The sequence below is a fragment of the Cupressus sempervirens genome, chromosome 4 (genome assembly GCF_028749045.1).
Source record: "Cupressus sempervirens isolate cs-2001-9-10 chromosome 4, ASM2874904v1, whole genome shotgun sequence".
Taxonomy (NCBI): domain Eukaryota; kingdom Viridiplantae; phylum Streptophyta; class Pinopsida; order Cupressales; family Cupressaceae; genus Cupressus; species Cupressus sempervirens.
In genome coordinates this window covers 477,849,097-477,871,618 of record NC_143121.1, presented here as the reverse complement: position 1 = coordinate 477,871,618, position 22,522 = coordinate 477,849,097, and the positions used below count along the sequence as shown (strand labels likewise).

Genomic DNA, 22,522 nt, shown 5'->3' with positions numbered 1-22,522 from the left:
TAATCCAGAGTTACGGCTCATTATCTCAAAGGGTGGAATTGTGCCTTTTGTGGAAGCCACGACTGGTTTTGATAATAGTCGAGATGAAAAAAAGGTCACTATGTGTGGCATCACTTTTGAAGTGAATGCGAAGGTGATATCTCAAGCCATGGGTCTTTCTATCGAGGGCCTCAAATGGAAGAAATCTAGTAGGGTGTTTGATGAACCAACTTAAACTATTATTTCACAAAGGCAAAGAGCTAGTCAAACTTTGTAGAGGCTTCAACATGGATGAACTACCCAAACCTTAATATTAGGTGTATGTTATTATAATGAAAGATTTCACACTAGTAGAGCCCTTTGGTGTTTATTATTTTTGCCACTTTCTATCCCTCATTCACTTTCAAAACCATGATTTAATTTATATTATGTTCTGCTTACTCCATCCCATATAATTTACTGTAAAAGATATTAGGGATTGTAGGAAGTAGGGAATTTGGTTTCCTATTTTACATAAAGGTATGATTCTAAAGTCATATCATTTTCATCTTGCTTTATGTCCTCTAATATCTATCACTGTGCAAGGCGCCTCTTCTTCTCCCCACCCCCTTGACCATTCTATTGATATGTCTGCCGTTGAAAGGAAAAAGGGTGTAAAAAGACCCAAGGCCCCTCACGTTTCATATTTGGTTAATGGTTTTAAGGTGGTTTAGCTGTACTTATTATGTTTATCCACAACTTTGGAACATGTTTATGTTAATATATGGTTAGCTCTAGGATAAATATTATGGTTTTATGGAATACTTTTGTGTTGTGTTAGCTGTGGAGATTTTTTGGGCTAACAAATTGTTCTTGATCTAAGTTTTCATATCATATAGTTGGTTCTTCTCTTCCCCTGACAATGTGTCAACAATGGTGATGAAGAATGATCTGCCCACAGGTTTTGTAATTAAGGGTAAGCCCCCTAGTTTTTTTGGCTAATTTAATAAAAAACTCAATAAAGGATGAAGCTAGACCATGTTTAGACCCAAATAAAGAATATTATCTATCTAAAATAAAACATCCCTCACATTACTATTTGAGGTGAATTAAATAAAATTACAATGATAAATAAAACTACATTGAATAATGAGTTAAGATTGATCATGATATTGACATTTTTAAAGATGAATTAATTTTTTTTGTTGTTGATTAGGTTGTGAGATGTTCTCATACAATGTGCTAATATGCCAAAAAAAAATCTATAAAATTAAAAAAATTTAACCAATTTTTTTGTTTTTAGCTAACTTGGTTCACTTTTGTGAACATGGGCCTAAAACTTGTACATAAGTTTGAACTCAACAAATATATCTAAGATTAACTAAATTTTGTGTTATAAGTACTTCAATTTTGATATCTAAAACCTATGTTTAAATAAAATGGTGTTGATATGTATCGTTTAGGAGTTTGTCACTTTAGGGTCATTCACTTTTGGTTGAAACATTAAGAATGATTTGAGATAATAATCCACCATGCAATATGATTAGATTGTTAACATTTCATTGGTGCAATAATGCAGTATATAAGTAAAGCTCTCAATGTTCTTAATTGTAAAAACTAGTTAGTGTTTATATTTTTATATAATAATCTAATGTGAAATTATATACATAGTTAACTGATAATGATTAATTGGAAAGAGATAACACTTACCTATTCTTTAAATAAAAATGTGACATTTGAAGGATAATTTCAACTCCCACAAATTGGGTTTGGGTAAGTTTCACTTCCGCATAAATGATTTAAAATACTTTGTGGACTTAAAAAAGAAGAAAACAATTTTTCGTGAATCAAATCGTTTAATGCTAGAATAAGATCAATATCAAATTATTTGCCAAGTTCTATGCACAATAGATTATTTTGCACTAGGAAGAAACCTTAGGAGTTCACCTCCATAAACTCACATATCTCAAAATCATATTTGACAATTCAAATCAGGCCCAAATTTTCACAACTACTTAATAAATTCCCTACTTAAATCTAATATTTCAAATCTCCATCATCAAATAAATTACCACATTAAAATATTTTTTATTAAAATGCTTGAAAACTAGAAAGACTAGATTAGTAGATATGTCTAAAAATATAATAATTGTAAATTACATATTAAAGACTAGATTAGTAGATATGTCTAAAAATATAATAATTGTAAATTACATATTAAAGACTAGATTAGTAGATATGTCTAAAAATATAATAATTGTAAATTACATATTATTTTTATTTCATTGCATAACCAATATAACATCATATTATTATATTGGTTAAAAGATTAAATTTCCAATAAGATCATCGTAATTATTATGGGAGAGTGAAGTATTAGATCCTTTTACCCGAAAGAGAAGGCAACCAAAGTGAATCTAGAGGAAAAAGTTCAATAAATCGAGAATTCGGGAACAAGCAAAACAAATCTTGAATTAGGAGTTCAAGCTTAAATTTTGGGTAAAGGTGATTGCTGCAACGATTCGCAATACGAGAGTGATTGAGGGCGGAGAAGCGAGTTGGTGCTGATAATTCGCTTGCCTGTTTGGGAAGGGATACTTGTGAGAAGAGTAGCGAGTAGCGGCCAGAATGTCAGTACAGGAGTACCTGGAGAAGCACAAGCTTTCTCGCAGGATCGAAGATGCTGTTAACGCGGCGGTTAGGGCCAAGGATCCTCAGCCACTCCTCTACATTGTCAGTATCCTCTTTGCTCAAATCATCATGTATGTGTTTTCTTATCTTTTTTAATATATATGTTCAAAAGTTCAGGGAAACAATTGTGTATGTTTCGTTGGATCAAGATTTCAAATTATATTTTGTAATCGCTGTGGCTCATTGAAAAATAATAATTTGGAAATGGTCGTGTATATTTTGTCTGGATCAACGTTTTCAATACGTTCTCTGATCATTGGTTTTCAGAATAATTTGAAATGTTGATATAGAAAGCTTTATATATATATATAAGCTTTTCTCACTCAATAGTATGGACCGTGAAAGCCTCATGGCCTATCTGAAACAATAGTCCTAGGCAAACTATGCAATCTTACCACTTCCCTAAAGATTAATTCAGCCGCATGTACTGCATCAGATGTCTTCTTACAAGGTATGAAATGAGCTATTTTTGAAACTCTGTCAATGACTACCAGAATAGAATCATTATCTCTTTGAGTTCTAGGCAATCCAAGAACAAAGTCCATGTTGATATTTTCCCAAGGCTTATTTGGTACATACAATGGTGAATACAAACCCAAATTTTGACTAGTTTCTTTTGCTGTGTGACAAATTCTGCAACTTCTAACCATTTTCTGCATGTCCTTATATATCTGAGGCCAGTAATATTTGTCAGAGATCATCTTTACTATTTTGTCAATTTCAAAATGTCCTGCAAGTCCACCACTATGTTTCTCCTTAATGATGTTATCTCTCATAGATCCTCTAGGTATGCACAATTGAATCCCCTTGAACAACATATCTTCTTGAATGAAATAATCAATCCACTTATCTTGTTTACTCATCATCTTGTTCTTACAAGCTTTTCCAGGTTCTGCAAAATCAAGATTAGTTTCATACAATTGTTTCAAATCATTAAAACCAAATACTTTGTTTCATTGTCCACTCTTATGTTTCAACACAAAGGAATTTTTTTGCAAATACTTTGTTGGTGTTTTAAAAAGTACTAAAACTACTAAGCGACAAAATGCTTAATACCAGAATGACAGTACATACACAATCTAAAGACTAGCCTATTCTTATTAACAATTGCATATGTAAGGTATTTGGACCCAACTTCAACAAAACCATAGATGGTTTTCTACTCTTTTGGCTCTACAAAATCAGGGTGGGTGTACCCAGGGATGGTTCAAAACTGGAACAACTGTATGAGGATTATTCTTAGTTTCATTCTGATTCTCATTTCAAGATCCTCAAACATATACATAATTCTCACTAACTTGGTAAACGCATCCCATCAAACAGATATGGCCAAGAGTTCTTCTATAGATCTGCAGATGTTTTCAACAACAATGGCTAACTGAAGCTAAAACATTCCATGCAGACAAGTGCTGGCCAACTTTGAAGATCTACAGGAAATAAAAGTAAAATTTGATTTGATGATGCATTTGAATAACCATTTATAATATATTTCTCCTTCAGCTGAAATAACTTGATCAGTGCCTAATCCATTGGGGTTCAAAGTCTATAGCAGATTCTTAGATCTAATTTGTTGCTTTACAACAAATTCTATCAGCAATTCTTATCAGAATTTATCATTCAAAATCCTTCTCAATACTTAAGAAATCTTATCACATTCATCAAAGCCTTTATTTAATCCATTGAATTAACAGCAATGATAAATGGATATACAACCTAACTAGATTGCATTCAATTGCACAAGCTTTTACTCATACAACATCAAGGTAGCTAAGTATTTAAAAGGAGACAAAATTCAGAAAGAATTGATATGGGGACAGTTCATAATTTGTATTCATTTCCTTTGAAATGGGTATATCTTTTACAATAGACTCAGAATGGCCTTCAGAAAGAAACACAGCTCATTCTATATTCATGTATTCTCAGAGAATTGACAGAAAAATACATTACAGACTTGCTTTCAAAATTTGGACCAAAAACCAGACTAAGCAAAAATACTTAGAAGAAATAGAATTCGGACCCTTCTTTAGCCTTGGGATCTCACTTAAATAATGTGAGATGCAACAAGCTTCAGGCTAAAGACAAATGACAGGTGTCCTTTTAAAAAGGCACTCACCTACAATTCTGTCAAAAAGACAAGAACAAAATAACTGAAAGGCTTATTACAACAAACATTCCTTGGTGGGTCCCTTTCTGTTATGCTTCTCAGTTGTTGAGACAAGAAAATATGATCTGATCTTACAATCATTCTTCATCCTTGGAGTACATAGCCATGAGGTCTGAAAGTGATGTATCATCTTCAGTTACCTGCAAACTCACTTTAACCTGGGGATCTTCCATGTCTTCATTACTAACTACGAGGGTAAATATGAGAGGAAAGGTATCTCGGGGGCACAGAAGATGAAAGGCGACAAAATATTCGTCTTATTTGAAAATTCAAAATTTCGCGCCCGACAATTTACGAATAGGAAGAACGTAGGGTTTTCATAAGTTTTTTTTTTTTTTTTAGGCTAGCCAATGGATGGATTATCTAGAAACCCTATGTTTCACTTAGAAATAAAAGTCTGACTTTTCTACAATTGGACAAAAGACTTCTATTACACAAAAAGTCAGACCAACATACTCTACCCACTTCATGTGTCTCTGATTCAACTTATTTTGACTTCCTAAATATTGCAAGGCTTTATGGTCAGTGTACAACACAAAATCCTTAGGCATCAAATAATGTCTCCATTTCTTCAAAGCTTGAGCAATAGTATAGAATTCTTGATCATAAACTGAATATCTTCTCTTAGCATCATTCAACTTCTCACTATAGAAAGCTACAGGTTTTCCTTCTTGGCTCAAAATAGCTCCAATTGCACTTCCACTAGCATTACAATCAACTTGAAAAACCTTAGTGAAATTAGGCAAAGCTAGTATAGGTAGTTCTGCTACCTTTCGTTTCAGTGTTTCAAAACTCTTATGTGCTCGGTGTGTTCACTTGAAATCCTTTTTGTCTCCTCTTATAGTTTCTGTCATGACATTACATATTGAACTGAAATTTTTGATGAACTTCCTATAGAAACTTGCCAATCCATAAAATGATCTAACTTCTCCAACATTCACAGGTGTAGGTCAATCAAGAATAACTTTTACCTTTTTAGTATCCATCTTCAAACCATCAACAAAAATTACAAAACCAAGGTACACAATTTTCTCCTTCAAGAATGAACATTTCTTCAAGTTAATCAACAACTTTTCTTCCTTTAGTGTCTGCAACACTTGCCTAATATGCTCAAGGCGTTATTCTTTAGTGTTACTAAATATCAAAATGTCATCAAAATGTACAATCACAAACTTACCCAAGAATTATTTTAGAATTTCATTCATTAGCCTCATGAAAGTACTAGGTGCATTAGTTACCAAAAGACATAACCAACCACTCATACAAACCTTCATTAGTATTGAAAACAGTTTTCCATTCATCCCCTTCTCTGATTTTGATATGATGATATCCACTTTTCAAATCAATCTTGGTGAAATATTTTGCTCCACTCAAACAATTCTTTATGTCATCCATCCTAGGCAATGGGAATCTATACTTTATCGTTATCTTGTTTATAGCTCTAGAATTAGTGCACATTCTCCATTCTCCATTCTTTTTAGGTGCCAATACAATAGGTACAACAAAATGACTGAAACTTTCTCTGATCAAAACTTTATCAAGCAATTCTTGCACTTGCCTATTTAATTCTTTATTTTCAGTAGGTGTTAGCCTATGTGGTGCTTTATTAGACAAAGCAGCTCCAGGTATCAAATCCATACAATGACTAATACTTCTTGCAAGAGGCAAACCATTAGTTATATTATCAGAATAATATTTTGAAGTTCAGTCAACAAAGATTCAATCTCAGGTGCATGCTCAAGTTCATCTTGTTTCTCAATCTTTCTAGGAATCAAGGTAAAATAGACATTCTGTTCCTTCACATCTTTAGCAAACTGATTTCCTTCAACCAAACGTACTCTTATTGTGGTACAATGATTCTCATTGGGTTTCTCTACCAAAAGCAACAATACTTGCTTCTTCCCATCAACCCAAACAGTATACTGATTCAATCTACCATCATGCAAAGCTTGTCTATCATATTGCCGAGGTCTACCCAACAGAATATGACTATAATCCATAGACATTATATTGCACAAAACTTCATCATGATAATTCCTGAGTTGTCGATTCGAATTTGGGGACGGATTCAGATTCAGGTTCATGGGTCTCCACAATTTTTTTTCCCATTTGGGTTTGTGGGTGGGTTCGTGAGTATATATATATATATATATATGAAAAAAAAAAGAGAAACATGCATAATTGTAAAACTAACTTGCTAAGTCATTTCGTAGTATGAATATATCAATATTAATCATTGATCAATGCCAAATGTCAAAGATAAACATTAAATACTCGCTCATTAATCTATGTTCATGAATGTAAAAAAAATCATACATTGGATTACTAAATTGCAAAATAAATTTTCAAAACGTAAACTAGTTGTTCGGATTGACAGATATTAAAGTTTGAAACATAATGATAAATGACAAATGTTTAATAGTTTATCAATGATCATAGACTCATAGTATCAAAGATGCAAATGCCCTTCAAGGGTCAAACGGGTCATCAAAAAATGAGGGATCAATGGCTTCGTCCCCAGCTATATCTACATCCTCATCATTGGAACCCAAACCGCTTCTACTGGCCCCAGATGCTGTCACATCCTTCTCCTCCTCGTCCTCCTCAACATCTAGCAAGGCAATTCTAGCTAGATCCTAGACAGTCATATCCAAGTCAGCAGTCTCGGGTAATACATCTCACAACTTCTCTGGCTCCTTTTTATATCTTGGATCCTTGCGTGATAGGGGGCACCAACTGTTGTGAATATATACCAAGTCCTCTGCTTTCTTGGAACACAACCAATTACGCTTTACTGAGTCTATAAAGGAATATGTACTCCAATTCTGCTCAACAACAAAAGAGCTCACAATCTAGAGAGAAAACCAAATTTAAAAAAAAAAAATTAGAAATTGCAAATTTAAAATTATAATGCAATAGGAGTTTAAGAGTGCTAATTCTATAAGCTAAGTGGCCATAAAAAAAGAGAATTAAAAAGAAATTTAAATAATTGTGATAGGATCTTAGTGGCAAGAGATTGGAGGTGCATGTAACCTTGCCCATGTGAGTACCACCATCCAATGACATTTATTCTACTTTTGACATTGATTGCATCAGGGTCTGCATTTGTTCCTGAGACAAAATCTGCAGACTCTCTTCTAACATTCGATGCCACCTCAAGATCGCTAAAGAGCCTGCCAAATGCCTTCTTATACCCACTAGCAACCTCAGGATCTTTGTATGGTGCCACTCTACCAGGAATAGAAAGTATCTCACCGCCATAATACCTGGGAGAAAGTACATATGCCAGGAGGTGTAAAAGTGTAGTCATCTTATTCCTGTGATGTAGAACAATTTTCTCCAACTGTTTGTAGAAGGTTTCCTTAGGATCTTGATCTCTCCTCTGAATGACTTGGGATGTCAAATGATGTTCATGTAAGTTATCTTGATGTAGTGTTAATTAAAGTTAAAAATCAAAATCTCTTAATAAACAAGGATAAAGTATTGTATAACAAATTAAACTTACTATTTTCACTCTCTCTAGCATGGAGTCCATGGCATCATATATGTCCCCCAAACAAGGCTCATCAGTGTCCGCAAGCCAAAGCATAGACAGGATGGGCTCAATGAATTCTAATGCATATTCCATCCACCCTATTCTATAAATCATTACTCAAGATCATATCCTTAACATTTTTAGCCCTTGTTGTATCATCTTGCTTCCATTCACCCCATTGGTTGCCAATAATCATTTGGCACAATGCTTTTTTCACCCTTGCAAGTTGTCTAAGGACGATTGTGTGAAGCAAACCTTGTTTCAGCAACCTATTACCATGTTAATTCAAATTGTAAGTTAATAACACATTTCAAATAAATAAGCAACCCAAAAAAACATTTTATTCAATTATACTATGACACAAATGATAAATGAAACTAAATAAAGTTACCTTCAATAATTCCAGGTGGGAGAAATTTCTGAAAAGTGCTTGTGACATATGATGGTTTGTCAGAAACATTTGGATTTCTTCGTCCTCCTCATACACTTTTTTCACCCATTCAATTTGGATGCGAATTGCTTTCATCACCAAGTTCAAGGAGTGGATGGTGCATGGTGTCCAAAAGATATGATCATATCGTGCTTCTACCAAAGCACCCATAGTTCTACAAACTTTAGCATTCTCTGTTATTACTTGTACAACATTGTCAACTCCTACAGACTCTATGGACTCAATGAGAAGCCTGACAATAAAATTTGCATCCTTTACGCGCCCTTCACAATCAACCACCTTCAAAAACATTGCCCCCTTGGGGGAGACAACAATCACATTTATTAATGGACAGTTTTGCAATCTTTCCATCCATCAGAGACAATACTCACCCTTGTTTGGATCCAGGAATCTCTTATTGGTTTGAGTAGGGTTTCTACATTCTTTCTCTCATTATGCAATATGGTGGTTCTCAACTTTTCATATCCAAGGCCTCAGTAACCACAAGGTACTTCATTTATTGCTTGCACCGTCTCTCTCCAATAAGGTGATCTCACTAGATTGAATGGAACACCGTTTGTAAAGAGGCAACGCCCAACCTTTATGTTAGCAACTTCTCTCAATTCATTTTGAAAGGCCTTCTCTAATGGGCCTCTCTTGCAGAATGGGGTTGTTTCTTTTTCTTCTTCATCCGTAGAAGGCGTAGGTTTGAAGGGATGTTGTCTAGTGGCTGTTTGAGAGGGTGGTGTTGGTGGTTTTTGCTTCGTTCTATCTTTTTCCCCTTTGACACCAACCTATTAGCCTCTTGTTATTCTTTTAACATGCTTTCTATTTGAGCAGCCAACAACCCCTTCTTACCTCCTTCTAGGGGCCCCTCACACATGCTAATCCCTTGACACACATGGCCTATGAAATGATGTTTAACTCGGTAATATGAGCTTATATATTTGGTTTAGCAAAAATTGTATTTCCATATATACCCTCCCCCTCCAACACATTGTTCAATTCTTGTTGTATACTTCCATAAAGGAGAACTTTTATCAATTTTAAATCTTTGGGATCCCTTCTCACCCACTGAACTCTGACTACTCATTTTTGCAATCTATAACAAAAATAATAAAAAATATTTCAAAACTTATACAAAAACTTAATAAAATTTTAGGGCAATGAAAAAACTAAAAAAACTATCAAAGAAGCAAAGGAAGGACCAAATGCATACCTGGAACACTCAACATTGATCATTGGAAGGATTTGAGACTCCACAAACAATCTTTGCAACCTTCTCTTCAAACTTGCAAAATGGCCACACCAAAATGAGAGAGCAAATGAGAGATTAGATGAATGAATTATTATTTGGCCACTTTTAGGGTTGCAAACAAAAAAGTGTTAAACAATTCATAGTTTTGTGTTTTTTAAATCATGTTTTTGGCCCTACGGGCTGTGGCTCCGGGTGGGTTCTCTTGGATTTGCTCGGGTCCACTGCGGGTCTGGGCAAGGTCCCTGTTGGAGCCTATGGGTCCTCCCTGGCCTGCGTAACCACGAACTTGGGCTCGAATTTGAACTCGAATGAATCTGGACCCGGACCCGAGCTCTAGGGTTCGAACCTGGCTTTCTAGGATAATTCCCAATTTTGAATTTAACAAGGCATTGTTCACTTACTAGTAACTTATGCTCCTTAGGATTTATGCAACATGATAAGGTTTAGGGTGTCTCAATTTTTGCAACTGCAATTTGTTAACTAGCTCCTCTGATGCCAAATTATCTGAACTTCCACTATCAGTGATTACTTTGCAACATTTTCTAGCGGCCTTACATCTGGCCTTGAATAAACTCTTTCTCAAAACAACTTCTTCATTAGTTAACTCATTCCATAAGATTCTTCTCAACATTAAATTCTCACCATGCTCAAGTTCATTAGGTGATTCAACAACTTCTTCGCAAGCCAAAGTGTTTCTGCTACTACCTCCAATCTTCTTGCTAGAATTGGTACATTCAAAGGCTCTATGTCTGTCTCCACACTTAAAACGAATGCCCTTAAACCAAGATTTTTCTTCTCTCTTATCACTATTATTTCTAGAGTAACCAGTATAGCTACATCTAGAATAATTACCTCTTTTACCAGCAAGTTCCTCTTTCCCTTCTATCTTACACTTATCTTGTATAGTACTGTCAGGTTTGCTACTTTCTCCATAGGTTCTACCTCTGCCTCTTTGAAATCTACCACCTCTTCCTCTTTGTCTTTAATCATGTTTCTTTGCCAACTTTTCCTCACCCTTCAAGGCATGCTGATATTCTTCTTTCACACTATCAAGCTTAACATAACTAATGTCATCTTGAATTGATGTCCTCAAACCATTCAGATATAGCCACTTTCGCAACTTCATCATCCACATGTTCAGATCTGATATCCAATTTGTAGAATTCTTCTATATATTCTTTCACAGTCATATCCTTTTCTCTCAAATTTTGCATTCTTCTTAACAGATTACCCTAATAATCTGTAGGGAGTAACTTCTTCATTTTGTCAATCATCTTTGCCCATGTCTTGATCTTTTCCTTTCCTCTTTTCTGTTTGCAAATGATCCCACCAAAGTGAAGCATGACCCTTCAACTTGGTGACTGCTATCTTTACCTTCTTATTATTAGGGATACTTTCATACTCAAAGAACTTGTCCATTTCAAAGATCCAATCCAACACTACATTATTCTCAAGTCTTCCATCATAGCAAACAACTTCAACACCAGGCTTGGAGTTTGCCCTAGACAAAACTCTTAGAAGCCTCTCCTCATCTTGTTCCACCTTAGGTTCAAGATTCGGATTAGGGGCCACTTCATCATCACTAACATCGTCAAGATGTACACCTCTTCTCTAGGCTGTCCCAACAACTTCAAGTCTTGTTGCAGTCTACCTCAACATATCCGTAATAGCATTATCTCATTTCCTCTACCTCGAACCATCTTGATAATAGTTCTTGCAAGATCGTAACTGCAAGTTATAGGTCAGATTCCAAATCTGCCACCCTATAACCAATCCAATTAGGGTTCTCCACGATCCTAGTCTTCACAAGGAAAGAAACTAAGCTCTGATACCACCCGACGCAAAGCTGGTAGGGAAAATGAACCAATCAAAGACCAGATCCAATTAACTAACAGCTTGCCAAGAGTACACACGAAAGCAAACACATTCAACTACAAGAACAACTTAATTCATGAATAGGTTTATTGATTGATGATACAACTCGCAAGATAAACTATATGATTAACATCCATCATGCCCGACTGTGAGGCCTTTCGGGTTGTGGTCAGTACAAAGAGATTACAATCAGAGAGCTAGAAGCTCGTCTTCATCTTCCATCTATTCTCTACTATCTTAATTTCTCTATCATATCATGATCTCCCTTCCTGATCCTTCTCTAAAGTTAATCCAAGTTCTTATATAGCCAGCAAAACCACAAGTCGACTTCTCAGGCATTAATTACAATATAGGTCTTGCCTTGGAGGAGTAAACCATAATCCAAGCAATGGACATCAATTGTTCACACGTTACCAAGGATAGGTCTTCACACAAGCAAGGTGTCGGCTCCTAACTGCGCAAGATGCCATGTAATCACAGGAAACCGCATCAAAAGAAATAACACGCCATGCTGGATGAAATCACTGGAAATAGAGGCCAAAGAAATCAACACAAAACTTGAAGCACATGTCATATCAACTTATGCGCTCTTAGGGGAAGGATCCAAAATAGGTCCTCACCATGATGTCAACCACACACAAGTGGAAATGAAAAGCAACAACAGATACTTATGAACAATAAAACAGGTACAGAAAACAGAGTAATGTTTTTGGTTGATGCAAGATATGCTCTTGCATCAGGATGCATAGGGGAGAAGGCTATCTGCAGTAAGGTGCATGTAGAGGTGTGAATGCCAAATCCACATTCCTAACCCTTTGGTTCCAAGGCAAGATTGGATTGATAGTAACCATGTTCCCAACAGAGTATCACTTGGTGTTGGAGAAGATGATACTGAAATGAACTTTATTGAATGCAGTAGAAAAGGACCAGTGTAGATCTAGAGATCACTGTCTGTCTTATCAACCGACTTTTTCAACTTTTGCTTCTTCTTCTTGACCCCAATGGCACCACTATCTATATCGTATCGCATAATCTTATATGGGGGTTTGCTAAGTGGATTATATTTATAGAAGAGCGGGAAAGAGAATATGTTGATTTTACAAAATGGGGGTAGTGGAGACAAAATAACACTTTGTCATGGAGCGTTCAACAGATGACAACGTACATACCAGCTATGAAGATGCATCTTGTTTGAGGATGCAATGCTTGGCAAAATAGCTAACTTCTCTATCAAAATTGAGTACAAAAGGCCAGATCTCAAGAGTAGTTTTCAAAATTTATAAGGTTATGCTGGTGGGCTGCGTGGCTGCTTTGGCCTTGTGGATGTTATTGAAAATATTTCATTACATTCATTTCTCTCCTTGTAGTCTGTATTAAACCTCGAGTTTATTGTTTGAAGTTTGACATCTGTCTCTTTTGTTATACTTGGGTTTGACACTATTTAGAATTTAGTACTGTACATGTTGTCTTATCGACTTAGCAATATGGTATAAGTGTTATTTAAAGCGTATGCCACACTTTTAATTTTATATTGAATTTTATAATGTTAAGTGGTACTCTTTGACATTAATATTGCAGCTTTGGAATTAAGGCTGGTTGTTAAATTTTATACATTGGTAGTACTTGCATACACTCTACTAATGGTAGAATATTTTGAAATAATGTGTAATATATTTAATGCATATGTATGGCTTTATATTTATTGAATTTAAATCTAGAATAGGTTCTTTATGTTGCAGTAGCAGTACTTGTTGATTATGGTGCAAGCAATCATTTTTATTATTATTTTGTTATATTACAACTTAGAATCAAATTCTATTTTGTTTCTGATATCACAATTTGCATTAATGGCATAAAAATTGATGCATCTTCAGTCTAACTATATGAAGAGGGCTGTTGCTTCAACAATAATAAAGTTAAAGGCACGGCAAATTATTGATAGCAGAGGCAATCCTACAGTCGAAGTAGATCTGTATACCAATAAAGGCATGTTCCGTGCGGCTGTACCAAGTGGTGCCTCAACTGGAATGTAAGTCATAGATTTTTGATAGTTAACTTTTATTTTTCTCAGCTGTTATGGAATGCCTTTGTATAGTCACCAAAATTTTCAATTCATGGTCAAAACAATCACTCTTATACACCAAAATATAGTCTGGCAATTTTTCAACTCATAGTAGGGAGAATCACTGTCTTATACACCAGAATGCCTATTATGTTTGATGAATGGATGAATGTTCTAAAACTGAATTAACTGTCAAATGAACACTCGACCATGGATCTGATTACAGGTGTACATTGTTGTGTATCTATGATCAGACAGAAAAATGGATTGGGATTTACATTCCTAGTCTGAGAACTAAATGTCATATCTTTCTTGTAACCATCCATCAATCCAAGTATATCAGTTGATGTTGACAAAAGAAACAAAATGCAAAACAGGATCAATGCAGGGTTTTAATAGATAAAAGCTAACATGTGTAGAGCTAACAAGGAAATGAAAGAAAACTAACCTGAAACATGAGTAGGAAACCCCTTGGTTACCATATATGATCAGACAGAAAAATGGATTGGGATTTAAATCCTAGTCTGAGAACTAAAATGGCATATCTTTCTTGCAACCATCCATCAATCCAAGTATATCAGTTGATGTTGACAGAAGAAACAAAATGCAAAACAGGATCAATGCAGGGTTTTAACAGATAAAAGCTAACATGTGTATAGCTAGCAAGGAAATGAAAGAAAACTAACCTGAACCATGAGTAGGAAGCCCCTTGGTTACCATATCCTATGGAGCACTGCAGGCTTGTACAGGGAAACAATTGTATCTATGTGGCCATCCTCAATCATCTATGAACTTAGAGGCGGAAAAAATGTAGTTCATTTATCCCTAACAATATTCGTGGGGCACAGCAAGCCTGCCTGAGCAACTTTAATCTGATCATGGTTAGCACGTAGAGAAACTGAAATGCATGTTAGCGATGGAGGCCTATGTGCATTTCCTGTGCCAGGGAAGGGGCTAATGCCTCCCCTCAGTGACCAATTGAGAGGCTGCCCCAAGGTTCTTTCAATATTTTACCAAGCGTCTCTCAACATTTTACAGTTTGTGAAGTCCAAGTGACTAGTGGCACAATAATGAATACTTATGTGCTCAATCAACTAGCTGTTGAGATTAGGAATGAAGAGCATCAGTATGTTTGATCTTGGTGTGATATTCTAGGTTCTTCATTAACTTTGCAACTCTATGATTATCTCAATAAAGTGGAGTTAGTTTGACTGGATCAAGCTGCAAGTTGTAGAGTAGCCATTGAAACTTCCATTGATGGATGCATTGTGCTGTGCCTTGGTGGAAGATGAGCTAGCTGTATGCTGAAGTTTGCTTTGTCATGAAATAGTTTCTGAATTAATATAAAACCTAACTCGTATTGGATATTGTGTCAACTAGACATGCCCAATCGAAGGTTGTGCAGCTTGAGAGCCCAAACTTTAAAAGTACTTGTATACAATGCCAAAGTCAAAGGTGACTGATGTATCAGAGGATTCATTTTGCTTCTTGCTTATAGACAAATTTTGATTATGATAGGAACTAAGATAAATCTGTTCAATTTGATTTAAGATAGCCAACTATTCATAAACTGTTTGGAATGCTGATTCATTGAAAGGTGGCACGAGTTGAAATTTTAAGCCAAATATGTATTGGCATAGTTGAGGGATTGCATTTGGTGTTTCTCCAGAATATTTTTGTTGCACTTCACTTGAGAGACAAAGATTAAATTATCAAGTTGCCAAAAATGTTAGCCTAAGCTACCGAATTTAGTAGGTACGAATCTGTCATGTCAAAAGTTAAGCTTACATCTGATTTTAGTTTCTGAGCTGTTAACAGTGATGTTAATGTTTTGCCCAAAAATAAAGATAAACAACAAAAAATTAAATAAAGAACACTAAGCCACAACAATTTATCCTGGGAAAACCCCCCAAGTTGAGGAGAAAAACCCAGCTACATCAAAAAATATCTCGTTTATTAAATAATAGGGGTCTGAGTAGAATGCTTCTAACTGAATGCACAACTCGTCACACAAAGTAATGATATATATCTTGAATTGAGAGCCTCTTCATATCATAACCAAAAGTCTCTTCATTTTTGAAATGCACGTCTCTTCATATTTCCAAACTCATGTCTCTTCCTACCCTCAAATGCATGTCTCTTCATATTTCCAAATGAGAGTATATGAAAGAGCACCATGCAAGTAATTAGGATATCTCCTGCAGCTACAAACATCAACAATCCCTCTTAGCAAAGGAGAGATAATTTGAAGAGTTCATGTCATCATGACAAATCCAATGGCTACACCCATGCGCATCAACAAGTTAACAACAAAATTTTATCACAAATTTTCTCAACATGATATAGTCATCTCAGCATGACGTTCACCATGACTACTCCTAGAGGGCGAAGGAACACAAGAGCTAAGTCAGAGAGTCTTAGACATGACTTCCACCATGGCTAGTCCTAGAGGGTGGATCCATCATGGCTACATCTAGAAGGTGTTACAAGGGCTTTCACCTCAAACTTCTCTCACAAAGAAGAATACATTAACAAGGGATTGCACCTCAAACTTTTTCCTCACAGAGAATTCATTAATAAGGGATTGCACCTCGAACTCCTCCCTCGTAGAGAACTCATTATCAAGGGATTGCACCTCGAACTTCTTCCTCATAGAGAATTCATTAATAAGGGATTGCACCTCGAACTCCTCCCTCATAGAGAACTCATTATCAAGGGATTGCACCTCAAACTTCTCCCTCTCAAAGAAGAACTTATTAACAAGGGTTTGCACATCAAACTTCTCTTAATGGAGGACTCATTACAACATGTATAAGAATCACCAAAGCTGAGACTTTCTCAACAAAGAGCTCCTCTTAGCAAAGGAAACATTCCCACTACTTAGATTATCACAATAAGTTATATAGTTGACTCCAATGACCCACATGGAACTAGCTTTTGAACTCACATTGCTTCACGAGCTTGCTAATTTTGAAGCTTTTAACTCGTGTCTTTAATTCTCAGAATTTAACTCCCTCTTTCTCTGAATGCAATCTTTCATCATCCTTATGCTTCTCGATCCATCTTGGAAGCATTTAGAGAGATTAGTAATAGACTCAACCTATGTTTCAAAGAGAAATATACAAATTAATGCTAGAAGCATACATGATTCACTCTTCCCTATGTTATTGCATGAATTAACTAGATAAGATTCATAATTAGTATTCAAAGCTATAATAAAAAAATACTTATCTCCTTATTGTAGTCAAAGAATAACGCCCTCTAGGCGATATGTGAAATTTGGGCCAGTCCTCTGAGGATTAGAGAGTAGAGAGTCTACCTTGACAAGCCCACGTTTGACCAAGAAACCCTCAAGCATCATCTCCCTCTACATCGGAGCACTCGCAACGCCGCCACATGTATGAAACTCAAGACACAACTCGACACCACATCAAGAGTTGACTATAAATCCTCGTGCTATTACTCATTAGGGTTTGTCATAAAAGCCATGCAGCATTGGTGATGAATATGGAACTTCACTCATTCATAGATGGTATTATTCTACCCAGAAGATGATATCCAAACACAAAACAATACTCATCATGATAAAGAACACATACAAATTGCCTACAAAAATTCTCATTACACATTGCAATAGATACTTGAGCTAATAAATGAGAGAAAGTCCCATATTTGCTGTTGTCCAACCCATTTTAACACCATGTTAATGTTTTGCCTTGAAATAAAGCTAAACAACAATAAACAAAATAAAGAACACTAAGACATAGAAAGGCACAACAATTTATCTAGGGTAAACCCTCCAACTTGAGGGGAAAAATCCTGCCACACCATATTAAATAATATAGGTACGAGTACAATGCCTCTAACTAAATACACAACTCATGACACAAAGTAATGGTATATATCTTGAACTTAGAGACTCTTCATGTTATAACCAAAAGTCTCTTCATTTTCCAAATGCATGTCTATTCATATTTCCAAACACGAGTATATTACAGAGCACCACACAAATAATCAGGATATCTCCTGCAGCTACGAACATCAACAAATGGCTAAATCCTCAACATAAGTAATGGGAATCACTCATCACCTCTTCTTTCAACCTAAAGATTCAAAATTGGAAAGCTTATAGAATCTTGTAAATGCTGATTGATTTTGATAAAGCAAGCTTTTGTAGCTTGTTTAAGTTCATATGAGGACCTGACCAACATGCATACCTAATGTTCGTTTCTGCAGTTGGAACTCTTATGGATGATTTGAAAACTAGAATGAATATTCCGTACAGCAGTTATCAACTTACAAATTCAATGAAAGAAATGAGTTGCCAATCATTTTATTCTTAGTTACCGATGCAACCTCCTGGAGCTTGGAGATGGAGGCGGATGTGAATGGATGCTGGATGCGTTTGGAAGCCCCGTGGATGCCGGCAGGATGCATTTATTGAGTGCTAACTTCTGTTATATATATATATATATACATATATATAGACAATAATTGCTGTCCAAAACTTAGCTACAAACCAAATCACTGCCCAAAAATCTGTGACAGACTCAGTTGCTGTCCAGAACTCAGCTATAGGCCTGGTACGGGCCTCAATCAGCCTGTACGACACCCTTATGGAGTATTTCAGACTTATATGGAGCTGCTGTAGTAGTCCCTAACATACACAGCTCCTTCTGTGAAAGTATTACCCGCCAGCAGGTATGTATATAGCAAAGGAAGCCTTTGAATGTGTAAAGTCCTACTCCAACCTTGGATGGCTCTCACAAAACTCCCAACATTGCCCAGATTGGTACAGCCAGCTGATAGGCAGTTTGTAACAACAGTTAGCATTCAATAAAACTCCCAGCAGTTAGACAATTATAAATTGCCATGTGAGAGCAATGTTGGGCATTTTGTGAGAGCCAACATACAGACAATTATATATATATATATATAAAATGTTTAGCGATATTTTATATATATATATTTATATATATATATTTATATTTAGCAATATTATATTATATAGATAATATTTATATATATGTAATATTTAGTTTATATATATAGACACACACAAACACATCCATACGCATCCGTATCCCTTCCCCCAAAAATCACACTTCCTACATCTATTTCCGAATTTACATCCAAATCAATAATTTAGGAACTTTAAGTTGTAATGTGTGAGAGCAAAAAGTATTCACTATTAAGAAGACAACAGATTCACCATGGAGAGACCCACATGTGGGAGAAACATCCCCCAAAACATGAGCAACAACTCCACCTAAAATCCAAAGCTTGAATGACAAATACAATTATATTTTAGGCCTATTGGAACAAAACTAACTTGAAACAACAATTTTCAGTCTCTAAGATCACTCATGCACTCGTTATCTTTCTCCATAGTCCTATTTACTCCCTTTCATCTCTTTAAATAAGTATTTTTGCCTTACAAACTAAGTCATAGGATACGTCGAATTTCATCCATGAAAATTTCAATAATTTTTTTCTTTTTTCTTTTTTCTTTTGACACTTAATTGGCCAAAGCCTATATATTTAACATATATTATTATATGTTTGATTAATTATTATTAGTGTGTTAATCTTGAGTAGATTCGAACTCAAGGTCTCCCAGATAAGAGGCTCACAATTTACCGTTGTGTTGTAGGTTCTTGCCTAACAAATTTTTACTCTTTACAAACTTCATCCTAATTTTATGATGTTAAATATACGATTATTATTTAATATAATATTATTTTCTTTTAAAATAAAATAAATTAATATAATGTCAATTTTTTTTTGAATTCTTACCCTTGCCAGATTTCATTTGAATTTTATGATCAACAATCTCAAATTCAAATTCGAACCTTGTGACTTAGCTTAGGAACAAAGAGACAATGTGTATTGCTTTATCTCCTCATAAAAATGGTAAAGACAAAGTGTGATCTCTCATCTCCTATAATGTTCCTCTCCCCTCAGGAAGAGACAAAAGAGACAAAGTAGGAAACGACAAAGTGGGCCATACACTCTTGTTGGATGCTCTTCTTGTTCATAAGCTATAATTTTTGCATATAGACTCGAAATGAGGTGCTGCAATTTATTAACTATTTTTTGCAACTGCATTTTTTGAGAGGAATAAAAATATATAACATGATGTGATACAAAACCTATTTCTGAATTTGAAACACAAAGGTCCTTAGGGCCTTGATCATGTTGCCACAATGTTGAAAACATACTAGATCCATTTTTGGATTACTGCTAACATATAAAAATCTTCATCTAGATGTTTTCTCAAGAAAGTGATCATCACATCTATCTAGGACACTTTGCATCCAAATTAATATGCAATGGAAACATTGGAGAACATTAATTGAAAAGCAGCTATTTTGGTAGTAGCAGCAAAGGCTTCCTCATAGTTAATCCCTTCTTGTTGTGAATAGACTTTGGCAACAATATGGGTCTTGTATTTATTTGAAGTATGCTTGCTTTGTATTTTACCTTATACACCCATTTGCATCAAATGCATTACTTTTCTTGAAGTAAAATTCGCCAACATAGTAATGATTTATCATTCGGGCATCATATCGTATGTGTTTTTGAGAGATTTGGTAATCTATTATAAAACTGTCATTCTATTTTACAGTGAATGTATTAAAAAATCGAATCCACATTATGGTTCACTAAATAATTCATGTAATGGTCTATATTATATATCTTAGAACATTTCATCTCATTCAAATTAAATTCAAATAGTAATACATGTTTATAAGAAATACAACTAATAAATAATCATAGCTATACTAAGTTTAACATAAAAGAAAATAATTCAAATTTCTAAAGCTAAGTATTATACTAAAATAACGTAATATCCCCCCAGGATATTATTTCCAAATTTTAGCCCAGAAAATTAGACAAATACTTTGCATGCAATTTATTTTAATTTATCCAGCACAATATACAGGAAATAACAAACTAAAATAGAGAGTATGAAATAAGATATTAATATTGCCTTTAAATCTTCAGTAGAGCATCAAAAAAATCCAATTGTGGCCACAAAACTTATAGTCAGATTGGATAATTAGAAATATGAACTTGAAGCACAAAGTGAGATACCTAAGCAACATCTCCAATAGACAATGGGTTTCAATCTTCTGCCTCCAAACTCGAGCTTTCCGTCCTCAAACCTACTGAAAGTCAAAGCTTTCCAGAATTTTCTAAGAGAAGAAACCAAATTTAAAATCAAACATGCTAAAATGAATCCACCACTCCTCTTTTTAAGTCCAATGTGGTGACTCTTCATTTTGCCTCTGCTTTTCTGTTTGTCTCCTTTTTTGTCACTATTTAAAACCTCCTTTTTAAAATTAAAATGACCATTATTTTTCACTAAGCTCCAATAAAGTCATTTTAATACTCTTATTAAGTTGTCATTTAATCTCTAATGTCCCCCAAAAAAGGACATTACAGTCCTTCCTCCTTAGATATTGCTTTTCCTCAAGCAATAATAAATCTACATGCTAGTACCGAGATCCTGTATAAATCTGCAAGCAGCCCTAGGGCATATTTTGGAACAATAAAAATCAACACCTGCCACCCTGTTAAGAAAAATGCCTAGATGCAACTTAATCATCAATGAGGTTCCTATATCACAAGGCAATTTTAAAGATATTGCTTCCCCTGTCCGCTGTGCCACTCTGATACTAAGTTGCCGATTCGGGTTCGGGGACAGATTCGGGTTCGAGGTTCAGGTTCATGGGTTCGGACAATTTTTTTTTTCCCCATTTGGGTTCGTAGGTGGGTTCGTGAGTATATATATATATATGCAAAAATAAAATAAAAAAATCACATAGTTGTAAAAGTAAAACTAAGTCATTCCATAGTATGAATATATCAATGTTACTTGATTATTGATCAATGCCAAATGTCAAAGATAAACATTAAATACTCACTCATTAATCTATGCTAATGTTGTAAATAAAATCATACATTGAATTATTAAAATGCAAAATGGAATTTCAAAACATAGACTACTTCATCAGATTGATAGATAATAAATTATGACTTAATAAAGTTTGAAACATGGTGATAGATCATAAATGACTCAATGAGTCAATGACAAATGTTTAAACATAGTTTATCAAAGATGCAAATGCCCTTCAAAGGTCAAATGGGTCATCAAAATATGAGGGATCAATAGCTTTTGCACGGACCCACGAACCCAGGCGGACCCGCAGGGCAAAACACAGACCCTCCCGGACCTGTTGTGGACCCGGGCTCGAATCCGGACCCGGACCCGAGCTCCAAGGTCCGAATCTAGCAACTTAGCTCTGATAATATCAGCACTATGCCTCAAGCTGTGAAACAACTTATCATGGTCTTTAAGAAATAGAGCACCAATCATGTCAACGGCAATATCCCAAACCAATTTGTCCATCTAACTATGGGAGTAGAATTAGATATCTATCATTATACCAAGCTAAAAATCAGATTTGAACTCAATTCCAAGGTCTGAAACCTTATTATTTCCACCAAGTGCAGTGCTGCACTCAAGAGTAGTCCTGTCACCC

At 35.2% G+C, this 22,522-nt stretch overlaps 1 protein-coding gene across 4 annotated transcripts in view; it reads left to right on the top strand.

Moving 5' to 3' along the window:
• Nucleotides 1–2,328: 2,328 nt before the first annotated feature.
• ENOC (cytosolic enolase) overlaps nt 2,329–22,522 on the top strand; it is a 183,268-nt gene continuing 163,074 nt past the window's right edge. The window contains exons 1-2 of one of the 4 annotated variants that reach the window (XM_089825574.1): nt 2,329–2,691; nt 13,786–13,940. In XM_089825574.1, coding sequence (XP_089681700.1) covers nt 2,587–2,691; nt 13,786–13,940 — 260 coding nt within the window. In that variant the 5' untranslated portion in view covers nt 2,329–2,586. Of the gene's footprint in view, nt 2,721–13,785; nt 13,941–22,522 lie in introns of all 4 variants that reach the window. The other 3 variants (XM_089825576.1, XM_089825575.1, XM_089825577.1) reach the window with 3 other exon arrangements.